Raw genomic sequence first — 12,836 nt, 5'->3', positions numbered from 1 at the left:
TTGATTAGAATTTTGGTATTATTGCCCAGTCCCTTGAGAACGGTAGTGGTTGGCCCCTTGCGCTTGGTTTTGGTTTTGGTTCTGGTGCTAGTTCCCACCACATGAGAAGTTAGGATGGTTCCTCCAACTAGGGTTATAAGTGTTACCATAGTGTTGCTGACCTCCACCCCTTTGCGCATTACCCAAATAGTTTACGGAATTCGGGTTTTCCTCACATAGTTTGGTTTCATGAGCTCCACTACCACATACCCCACATCAATTTACTGCCTGTTGTACAACGTTTACCGGTGTATGGTTTAGGGCCATTTGTTTAAAATGTAAGGCTGTGTTATGTTGCATTGCATCTAATTTGGCGTTTATGGCAGTAACTTGATCTACATCTAAGATCCCCGTAGCCTTTTGGGTTATGGTTCTAGGCATTTCCCCCTCATACTTTGGGTTCCCTTCGCAGAGTCTATCGAGTAAGTCGAACAACTCCTTATAGGTTTTTTCTAGGGCTTGTCCACCTGTTGCACTATTAAGAAGTACACGTGCATTATAATCAAAACCTTCAAAGAACGTGTGATCAAGTACCTCATTAGTTTGCATGTGGTGCGGGTAGACATTCAACATTTGCTTAAAACGAGCCCATGCTTGGTATATATCCTCCCCCTGGTTTTGCTTAAAGCTTAATATCTCACTCCTCAACAGTGCGATTTTCTTGGATGCGAAGAATCGAATCAAGAACTTCTTAGTTAGGTAATCCAGGTGGTGATGGAGTTTGGTGGCTCATAATCTAACCAGCGCCTTGCGCCTCCTAATATGAATACAAAAACAATATCAGCCTCACATAATCTGATAAGACACCATTTGGGATGTAAATATCACTAATCTCTATGAAGTTTCTAATGTGTATTTGAGGATCCCCGTGAGGGAGACCAGTGAATTGCCCATTAGAATGGATGAGTTGTACTATGCCCTGTTTTAGTTCAAATCTACCCCCCCCGGTGGAGGTTTCCTAATACTAGATGCCATATTGGCTATGAGTGGGACTACCACATCATGGACTGGTCTTATAGGTACGACATGGGGTACCCCTTGGTTATTCAAGTTTTCTCGGTTATTCACGTTGTCTTGGTTATTCTCCTCATTGTCTTCCTGAAGAACTAACCCCAATTCTCCATGACGTCCTTGATTAGCCATTTGTCTGCGTCGGTGTAAAGCTCTTTCGGGTTCGCTGTCTGGTTCGACAAGTTCTTCTTTTTGAGCCAGACTTGAAAGTCAGTGCCTGCAATCAAAAGCTAAGATCAAGTAATTAACACCTGAATATTCTAATTGTAGACTTAAGAAGATCGAATATAAATCAATTTCTAAGTCCTAGACAGCGGCGCCAAAAACTTATTGCTCCCCAAAACACACGCAAGTGTACGTGGTCGTGCAAGTAATATAGATTCTTTAAAGAAACGAGTTCTTGTTCCCAAGGGACTTATGATCACTTTATATCTAACATTCAATTCAACAAATAAAATAAAAGTAACCTTTTCAAGAGTTAGTGATGGTTGTTTACTACTATTACGAATTATGCAATAACTAAAAGTAACTGCTTGTGAACGACTTAAGATGATGTTTCAAACAAGTAAAAGACAATTCCAGGGCTGCAACATGCAATGAATCTCATATATCATATAATCGGCTTAGAACTAATTTTAGTTGTCAAGTTACTGGTTTACAGGGTTAATTGCATGAGTCGGGTTACACACCTCTAGTTGCTTACTCTAATTAGCTGCCTAACTACATCGTTGAGCGGGGATAAATAAACTAACTGTCGAGCATTTATATTTCATCATGTTTCGTAACCAAGCAAGTTGTTCATCCAGGCATCACTCCTGAACACAAATCACCTCAACTTAATGGGTCGTTCAAGCTCTCTATATTCTCTGGTCTATCTAATCCCTCCTCTCTCGATTTTAAAATTAGACAATAGATTTATCTTATGGTGTGCAAGCATAAAATACTAAAACAAGAATATAAAAGTAACTTATAATGACAACCAATAATTAATTCATAAACCTTAAATATTTAACATTCGATTCGTAGCTACAACCCCATAACTAGGAAGTTTAGCCACTCATGCTATTAGAAAACCACAAAATACTATTGTTCATGCGATTTTCGAAAAATATAAGAGTTAGAAGATCAAAACCTATTACAAATGATGAAACTTGCTCTTGCACACCAAAATAATGTCGAACCCCTACAAATTAGCCTTAGGGGTCTATTTATAGAAGTTAGGAAAACTAGATCCTAAATCTACTTCAATAAGGAGTCCTTTTTAAATCAAATTTTGCTCAAACATCCACAAGGCTGTGGGACATCGCGCCTGGCAGGCTGGTGCGCTGCGCTGCCAGTGCGCCAAAATACAGCTCCAGTAAACTGGGCCTTGGCGCGTCGCGCCACGCCAACTTTTGCTCCTAGAGTCATTTGTCGTTTTCAACTCCTGTTCCTTCCTTGAATTGATCACTTCCCTTAGGAACCCTGCAAAATTGCTAATCATGTATGCTAGTACGCAATCATCGCAATTCTAAGTAAAATATGTTAGTTAGATGAGTGAATGTCCTTAAACTCACGTTAAAAAATGGGTAATTTGTAGTAATTGGGCATATAAATATGTCCAAGATCATTCCCGTCATTAAGGAAGCCCTGTAAAGTTTTTGCAAAATAATTTCCTGAAATCCATATCACCAAAAATTCATGTACTAACACACATGAGGAGTTGACAAAATTATCTAATTCTTGTTGAGTGGCCCCTAAATGCTTACAAAGTGTCGTGAATCATGGTTAGACTATAGATAGTGTTCTCCAAGTCATTACAGAGGGTCTTGTCAAGTGTTTGCCAAAAAAGTGCCCGAAATTCATATCACCAAAAACTTCATGTACTAAAACACAAAAAGCTGAAAAAATTGCCTAATTCTTGTCAAGTGGTCTTAATTGTTAACAAAATGGTGTGAATCATGGTGAGGCTGCATGTATTGTCCCCCCAAGTCATTAAGAAAGGTTTTGTAAAGATTTTGGAAAAAACATTTACAAAATTCATATCACTAGAAAATTCATGTACCAACACACATGAAAAATTGAGAAAATCACCCAATTCTTGTTGAGTGGCCCCTAAATTATAATAAAGTATCGTAAATCATAGTGAGACTGTTGTTCTCCAAGTTCATTACAGAGGGTCCTGTAAAGATATTGCTAAAAAAGTGTCCGAAATTTCTATCACCAAAAACGTCATGTACTATCACATGTAAAAATGAGAAAACCGCCTAATTCATGTTGAGTGGTCCCTAAATGCTGAAAAAGTGGCGTGATCATAGTGACACTATACGTATACTTTCCCCAGATCACTACGGAGGGTCCTGTAAAGTTTTTGCAAAGTTTTTTTTCAAAATCTGTATCACCAAAAAGTTAATGTAATACGACACGAAAAATTGAGAAAATCGCTTAAATCCTATTAAGTAACCTCTAAATGCTAAAAAGTGGTGTGAATCAAAGTTATGCTATAGGTATTGTTCCTCCATATCATTATGGAGGGTCTTGTAATGTTTTTGCAAAAAAAGTGTCCAAAATTCATATCACTAAAACTTCATGTACTAACACGCACAAATAACTGAAAGAAATCACTTAATTCTTGTTGAGTGACCCTAAATGCTACAATATGACGTGAATCATTGTGAGGCTATAAGTATTGTTCCCCTAGGTCATTACAGAGGATCTTGTAAAGATTTTATAAAAATAGTTTCCAAAATTCATATCATCAAAAAATTTATATACTAACACACGGACAAATTAAAAAATCATCTATTTTTTGTTGAATAACCCTAACTACTAAAAAAAATTGCCTGAATCATGATATCAAGCAATCAGCCAAAAGAAATGCCATTCATTCCCTACTATACAAAGATTAATTAGCTTACAAAAAATATTAGTTTTGTCATATATGATTCTAAATCTAGACATTTGCGCTTTGTCGAGAAAGAATGAGTCTTTAGCACTCTCTAACACTTCATTAAAATTGTTGTAGATAGTTATTCTATTAATCGTTGTGATCTATTTTATTAAATAATCCGTTATTTTATTGGCTTCTTTAAAATAGTAAGTAAAATTAATATCATTCTTTATTAATGAGATAGATAGTATCTTTCATAATGGCTCGAATCACAACTCATCAAAATAAAAGAAAAGAAATTACAATGTCTTTTGAAGAATTTTTCTAGCGTAGATTATTCTACTATATTAGAAGAGTGGGTATCAATATGGTATCAACATGTCTGTTAGTTGACAATAAAATTTAAATTGGGGATATTTTGGTAATACTCTCTTGTGCTACGTGTATGAAATTGGCTATTCAAAGTTCTTGCATGCGAGTATTTTGCCATTTTTTGCTTTAATTTTTGTTGTTGAAAGTTATAGCATTGCAGTTTTTTTTTTCTTTTCAAAATAATTTATTAGATCTTCTGAGACTTCCGGTAGTTTACATAATTATATACTAACTGATGATTAACATGAGTCTCCATTTTATTCTTGCTTTCATTTCTATTCATAATTTTCCTAGGTGTTTCTTTGTCTGTGTAAAATACTTTGTTTGCTCTCATAGTGTCTTATTCAGTTAAATAAATGAATATGCATTGTTTCAAAATTTTGCTCAATAAAGGAAAAAATTGGACTCTTCTTTAGCAATAATAAATCGAACTCTGAATTTAACCTTTGATTTTTTTTTCATTTCTTACAATAGCTTTATTTATGCCTCTAACCAAGGTAGGCCTATCATTCAATTTTCTCTTTGTTCTTACAGAGTTTTATGCTAATAATTCATTTCATTTTTACTCTTATCATTTGAGGGCGTGGAAAGATTCGTTGGAATTTTGGGATTATGAATATTTATTTTAAGTGTTCCTTTTTACTTGGACCATTTGAACATTATTATCAACTAACAAGGAATAGACTTGCTTTCATGGTTGATAGGTAATGTTCATGTTAATTATAATAACTTATAACTAAAAATATTTTTGTCCTTCTATTTTATGAATGTGCTTTTCATGGCTATTCTGTTTTTTTGTACGAGATAATGTAATAACTGAATAATTTGATTTCAATTAAGAGAAAGTGATTAATTTGATGAACTTTAATGATCGCTTAGGAAATTTATTCTGCAATGATAGTTTGAATCTATTTATCGTTGGTACAAATACAGATAGAGCTTGAGCTTATTAAAGTTGTAGCATCAAATATGTACGTAGTTGTGCTGGAAATTTGGGGAAAATATACTTGCAATTATATTTGAATTTGTTGGGTTCATTAAAAGTTTGTTCAAAGATATTTGCCAACCATTTACACAACTATATGCACTCAAGGCTACTATTAATATTTTGTTGCAAATAGGTAATACCAAATGATGAAGAGACATATGGATGGAGGAACTTGTGTACTGGAGTAAGGCCATATTTTGGGTGGACAGGCACATCTACAAGATTTTGACTTCATCTAATGAAGTTTGTACAACTTAAAAAGTATAGATGTTTAATGAGAATCTTCGTTTAATTAGGTTCTTTTCCAATGTTCCTTTAGGAAATTTGATTGGAGCATCAATCATGATCAGTAAATTTATCATTTTGATCCAAACATGTAAAAAGTACTCCAAATCACGTGTTGGCACGGGCATTAAACATCTAGTATCTTATACATAGTATATTAAGTCATTTTTTCACTTCAATTTTGTTTTTTAATAATGTGAAGCATATAAAAATATTTTTGAATTTCTATTTAGTGAAAAAAAAATGAGATCAATAGATAATAAGAATTTAAAAAAGTTCTACCTTAACCTTGAATATTTCTTAAAACATAATAACCACTATCATATTGACGATAAAGATTTAATTCTAAATTAAAAGTATTAAAAATATTATACAAGTAAAAGATATATACTCAGTTAAATAAAAAGATTTGATTCTTTTTCAAATGCTTATTTTGCTTATAGAATACTTTTAGTATTTCCATAACAATCATCAATGACTCAACAGAAAGAAGTTTTTTAAAATTAAAAATAATAAAATCTCAAGAATGATTAAGTGGATCAAGAATTATTATCTGAAGAAATCGAGTACAAAAAATCTCAATCTATAAGAAATCATCGAACATTTCCTTTCTAACTTTTTTGAAATTCGAATAACCCTAAGTTCAAGATTCAAGAGCAGGCTTTAAGCAACTCGGAGGTAACTCGATGCCCGTGGCGTGTCCTATAGCATTAGCACACGATGCAATTGTAGGTTTAGAGTTATTATCAGTAATCAACTTAATATCATTAAGATTGATTTTTTGACAAGGCAATGAAGAACTGCAATTGAAATACACAGCTACCAATGAATTTGAAGTTCCTCTTATGTTGTTGAATGTCACATTCTTGATTTGCACTAAGCTTTTCTACAAATTAAAAAAAAATAGAGTGAAATCAATAAATTAATACAAAATATAAAGCTTATACAAATTTTCATATTTCACATGACATAAGAAATTTGTGTGTTTGGGATACTAAAATATGTTTAATTCACAAAACAAAAAACAAAAAAATTAACTCCTTATTTTTTTTATACATCTTTCATATTCAAGAATTTCACCAATCAAGAAAAAACTTTATCCAAAAAGTTATTTTTATTGAACATGACTAACTATTTAGAGCAGAATCAGAACTAGGAGTTTGAAGATTCTAAAATTTAGGACGAAAGAGAAAATTATTACAAAACATACTTGAGGATTTTAAATTTTAGGGCGGAAGAGAAAAATATTACAAAACATGTTTGGGGGTTCTAAATTTTAGGACCGAATGAAAAATAATGCAAAACATGATTTTTTTTTTTAAATATAAACTTTTGTTAGTAGTGGGTAGTGGGGTTCAAACCCACAACACTAGAGTGGAAAACATTTTCACCACTAATTTCTTAACACTGAGCTATCAATCAGTTTTGTTAGGCAGTTCACAAATACAGGATCTACAAAAAAGCTATTGGATTTGTCCGAATCCCAAACCCCATTTAGCTCCGCCCCTGCTTACAACATACTCAATATATAAAATTTGAAGGTGAAAAGAAGGAAAAAAGCAATTTGTACCTGAAAACTGCAGTATGTGAAGGACAATAATGTTGATCAATAATAATAGGATTATTCACCTTGTCCATTATAATATCCTCAAAACTAATACTTGTTGCTTCACCAACATTTGATGATGCCCAAGACTTAATCCTCATTCCATTTTGAGTAGCAATAAGAGTACAATTTTTCACATGTACATCCTTCACAACTTCATTTGGCTTATTCCCTAAGCTTCCAATGCTTATTCCATGGCCAGGGCCACAAGTGACTCCAGAAATATTAACATTTTGACTTCCAGCAAATATAGATATACAATCATCTCCAGTACCAATGTTGGAATCGAAAACTCTAATATTTGACGATAAACTAATGTGAATTCCATTGGTGTTGGGACTATCACTTGGTGCAATTATATTTACATGACTTAATGTCACGTTATTGCAATTATAGATATCGAAATGGAACATCTTGCTATTGATAGAGTGTATATCGTGCACAATTGCATTTTGGATAGAACTCAATCCAATAGTCTAAAAAAAACATTGAAAATAATATTTTAGTTAGTAACTTCACATGCACACAAAAGAAATTAATGGTAACCATAAAAAGATCAAGGAAATAACACAAACTTTATTAAATTAAACAGAAAATCGAACCAAATCGCTTATTTTGATTGGACTTAAGAAATATTTGGAGCACAAGTTCATTGTACGATTACTTTACCCAAAAAATTTGAGGTTGAAAAACCTTTGATTTGATTTATAAATTTAAAAATCCAACATGATTTGATTTGATATTTGAAAAACTCGCACTAATCCAGTCATGTACCCCTAATTTGTGACCTTAGTAGTACAAACTATTTTTTTTTTTAATTTTTACTTTACCTTTCACAAGAGGAGGCACAAAATGAATACAACAAAATAAGAACACAAATTAATTTACTGACCAAAGTTAAAATTTTAATTGTGTCAAATAATGATTTATTTTTCACTTTAACTTTCATCTAACGCTTCATCAAATAAGCATTTTTTTAATTAAAAAGATACAAATAACGTGTAATTCAGTATAAATAATCTTAATCAAAATTATCAAATCAGAATAATTTAGACAAAAAAATATAGTATAACTAATGAAAACTGGTAAGTACTCTCCTTCATTCTTAACCAAGAGGTCTCTGGTCGAGCACTCTTAGGTACAGAGTCGCCTTTGTTAGGGAGTGTTTTACCCATCAATATGGGACCTCCCAGCACAAATTCATATTTAGTCGGAACTCCAATGTGGATACCGAACATCGAGTGGAAAATAAAACTAATTGAAAACTTACATAAGGACGAGTTGCACATTGAGATTGTCCCCAAGCAGAAGCTCCTTGTCCATCTAAAGTTCCACCTCCTTCAATCTCTAAGTTATTTAAATATTCAAAAGAAATCCAAGAACCCTTGCAAAATATTTTTGGATTTGTTGAAGCTTTAATAACTCCTTGAATTTTAACAATCAAGGATCCTTTACATGGTCCATTAAAATTTGCACCATATATCATATAAGTTCCTAAAGGTATCAAATATGTAGCTTCTCCATTCCATTTGCATGCATCCATCCAAGCTTTCAAAAATACCTTTTATTTATAATAAAAAAATAAAAAAAATAGTAAAAGAATATTTAATTAGACACCAAATTTGTTATATATACATGAGTGACAACTATATTTACTACCAACGAAGGTTATGGTGGAGTGGTAAATACTATTTTATCCTTAACCAAGAGGTCTCAGGTTTGAGTCCCCTTGGGTTCAAAATCCCCTTTGTTAGAGAGTGCTTTTACTGACCAATGTGGGACTTTTGGTGCAAATCCGAATTTAGTCTAACTCCAATGTGGATATCGGACACCCAATGAAACCAATGAATAAAAGAAGAAGACATCATTATACATGTAATAATGACTTAAATAAAATTAAAGACACACTAAAAGTAAAATGGGACTGTATTATGTCAAAATTGATCTTTAGCGGCAGTTAATTAACAATAATAATTTAATTGCCGCTAAATATGTTTTTTTCCATGGTAATTAGTAAATGTTCCTAACACTTATAGTAACATTGGATGCAATGACAATTAACTAATGTTAATAAAGACATTAACACTTTTTGTTAATATACATATTAATCGCTGTTAAAAGCTATTTTTATTGTAGTGTTTGTATATATATAAAAATGACAATTAATTAAAACACCGGATGGGAAACAAAAAAAACATATACTTACTCATTTTGAAAAAAAAAGACATTGTTATACATGTAATAATGACTTAAATAAAAATAAAGACACGTTAAAAAGTAAAAATGGGACTTTTGCTATGTTAAAACTGATCTTTAGCGGCAATTAATTATTAATAATTTAATTAGGAAAAATACATCATTACCCCATTAAACTAAGACCTGTTTTTTAAAAAGACACCTGAACTTTGCGGGGGTCCTATTACCTCCCTCTTCTTATGTAGAATGAATTTATTGTCCCATTACGTGCCTATGTGGCATGTAGAGTGTAGTTCACTCTCTGATAGCGAGTGAGCTGAGTCAAAACGTAAATATATATTTATTTAATTAGAAATGTTTTTTTTTCTTTTATTTATTTTATTGTACTTTCTCCATTTTATTTTATTTTTTTGCTATCTTCTTCCCCAAAACTCAAAAGAATCAACTATCTCATCTCTATCTTCTTCAACTTAGAAAACCCATTTACTTCACTCGTTTTGTTTTTCCTTGTCTTCTTGCTTCTCTTTGTTCCCTTTTCTACTTTTGTCCCTTATTTTTTTAAAAATAATAATAATTGTGAACCTCCTTTGATAATATATATATATTTTTTAAAAATGTAGTTCTTTAGCATCGATTCGAGTGTATTATAGTATTTCATTACCTCCATCATAATGGAGTTTCGCTGCATAATTGTTTTAATATTGGAAAGAAGATGATAGATTGAAGGTGATTATTAATTTTCAATTTATAATTTATTAGTAATTTTATTTTGATTTAATAATGATTTGATGAGATTTTAATAATGGCGTGATGAAGGCTACTCCATTGGCGGCTATGGTGGCCAAGTCGAGGATTTGCAGTGATGGCGGCTGGCTAGATGGAAGGCTGCAACAACGAAAAAGAGTGATAAAGAAAGAAGAAGAAAGAGAAAAAAAAATAAGAAAAAAAATGAAGCTAATAAAATAAAAAAAATGAAAATGAAAATAAAGATTAAAAATTAAAACTTTACACATGTCAGATAATAATTGGTGCGTGAGCGCACTTTCTTTTTTGCAATTGAGGGTGGCNGTTAATATACATATTAATCACTGTTAAAAGCTATTTTTATTGTAGTGTTTGTATATATATAAAAATGACAATTAATTAAAACACCGGATGGGAAACAAAAAAAAACATAATACTTACTCATTTTGAAAAAAAAAGACATTATACATGTAATAATGACTTAAATAAAAATAAAGACACGTTAAAAAGTAAAAATGGGACTTTTACTATGTTAAAACTGATCTTTAGCGGCAATTAATTATTAATAATTTAATTACTGCTAAATATATTTTTTCCATGATAATTAGTAAATGTTTCTAAACTTATAGTGATATTGAATGTAATGACAATTAACTAATGTTGATAAAGATATCAAACATTGTTTGTTAATGTGCATATTAATTACAGTTATAGTGTTTGTGTGTATATAAAAAATGACAATTAATTAAAAATGCATTAAAAGGTAAAATGATTGGTTCACACCTCACTATCATCTGTCACTCCATCTGCTTTGGCACCATAGGAAATGACACTAAAAATTTTGTCATCAGCATTAGTGCGTACAAAAATAAGGCTTAATATAAAAACTATTTTCAAACAAAATTTTGAAGCCATTTATATTTTTGTTCTTCGTTCTTTATTTTTTCTTTTTTCACTTGTGTTTATATATACACCTTTTTTTCACCTCATATTTTGACTTTTCAAATGACTCAATTATACCGAAGAGATTTGCTTTCCTATCACTCTTTTCAAATTATAGTTCCTTCATTAAACTAGTTCCTTAATAGTCTTGACAAATATTATTTTTGACAATTTATATTCAATTATTACACCCAAAATATTTGTTTGGATTTAGTGAGTTGCAAAGAAAGAAAAATGAATATATATCATGGTATGTTGAATGAATATCATGGTAAGTTGAATGAATATCATGGTAAGTTGACTGAAATACCAGCTAGGCTTATGAGAATCGTTAGGTTGTATTAGCCGTGGACATGGTATGATAGATATCGAATATATATCATATCGAAATAAAAAATTTTAACATCGTGATTCAGGTTTTATGTATTTGATATGTTTTTTTAAAAAGTTTGGTATTCAGTATGGTATTTGATATTTATAAAAACAATACCAAAATAGGAATACCGCACCTAACTAATTATTTATATGTTGAAATTTTGATTACTCTATCTTGATTTAAATGTTCGCTTTGGGTGATTGATTAACAAAGAGAATTGTTTGTACTTTATTTTTAATATTTTTATATGTATAAGGTAATAGTATGATATAATTGAGACGTTTTTAAAAAAATCAAAGTCATAATTCTTTATTATACGAATATGTGTAAGTTAAAAACTTGAAGTTGACTAACTATAGTAAACAATTACAATACCATAAATACCAAAATCAATTTTTAAAATATCAAATCATACCGAATTAATTTGATATGATAATGAAATAATATTTTTAGATCACAAATCAAATAACCGTACCATACTTTTCAATACCGTATCATGCTCACCCCTATATTGTACTGTTATTTACTAGAGACTGTTAATTTTTTGAAATGAAACGAGTGTCATTGTGAATAGCGAATTTTTACTATATAAGTAGCTCAAAATTATATTTTGTTAACATCATTTGTGAGTTGACTATAGATATATTTTTTATCAATCAAGTTAGATGATCTCACATTACACTGCATATACGCAAAATAAAAGAACAAAAATAAATTTTGAGTGAAAAAATTGCGATTATGAGCTGATTGCGATATGCAATAGTAAAATTGATTATGTCCGTCTAGGTCCGAGATAATCTTTTGTTCCATAGTCCTGGGGTTATTAACAATTAGCCAATTAAAAAGTCTCAGATATATGTACTAGCATCACATCTTTGATGCAGTCATCGATTCTCCCGAGAGGTTACAATTACCGCGAGCAAAGATATTATAATGACTGTCTGCTTCCACAAATTTCATCTATATTAAATCTGTTAATATCAAAATAGCTTATATAGTCATGATTCAGTAAATAAATTGACATGAAACTCAAAGGAAAATGGTTTTAAGTACTTAAATTGACATGATATTCTATGGAAAATAATTTCGAATACTTGAATTGACTTGAAACATTTTGATGTAGTAAACAATTGTATGTTTAGCAAACTTTTGTACTAGCGATACTAGATTTTGCGATTGACTTAACTTTTGCGCTTCTTAATTTTACTTATGAAAGAATGAGTTTTAAAACTATTTACTTTATTGTTTATTTCTTCCACATTTCTTTAAAATGTTTCTATGTTGGCAAGGGGTTGATTCATCTATGGGGGAATTTGGTAGGCCCTATCATGATAATATGATACCAACGTGTCTAGATTGATCACTAGCCTTACAGGTACAAGAGCTAGAGTTTAGTAGAAACTTGCAT

The 12,836-nt window shown here is 31.1% G+C and overlaps 2 protein-coding genes across 2 annotated transcripts in view; both read right to left on the bottom strand.

Annotated features, from left to right (window-relative positions):
- The window catches only part of LOC125871115 (uncharacterized), a 367,917-nt gene that overhangs the window by 301,407 nt on the left and 53,674 nt on the right, over positions 1-12,836 (bottom strand). The window lies entirely within an intron of this gene.
- LOC125859189 (exopolygalacturonase-like) lies at positions 6,208-12,388 on the bottom strand. The gene is made up of 5 exons (XM_049538897.1): positions 12,343-12,388; positions 10,894-10,997; positions 8,441-8,731; positions 7,143-7,646; positions 6,208-6,450 (listed from the first exon to the last, which is right to left on the bottom strand). Exons 1-5 carry the CDS (start codon positions 12,386-12,388, stop codon positions 6,208-6,210), a joined length of 1,188 nt encoding a protein of 395 aa, XP_049394854.1.

Source organism: Solanum stenotomum, chromosome 1, assembly GCF_019186545.1.
Source record: "Solanum stenotomum isolate F172 chromosome 1, ASM1918654v1, whole genome shotgun sequence".
Taxonomy (NCBI): Eukaryota; Viridiplantae; Streptophyta; class Magnoliopsida; order Solanales; family Solanaceae; genus Solanum; species Solanum stenotomum.
This window is presented reverse-complemented; position numbering and strand designations above follow the sequence as displayed.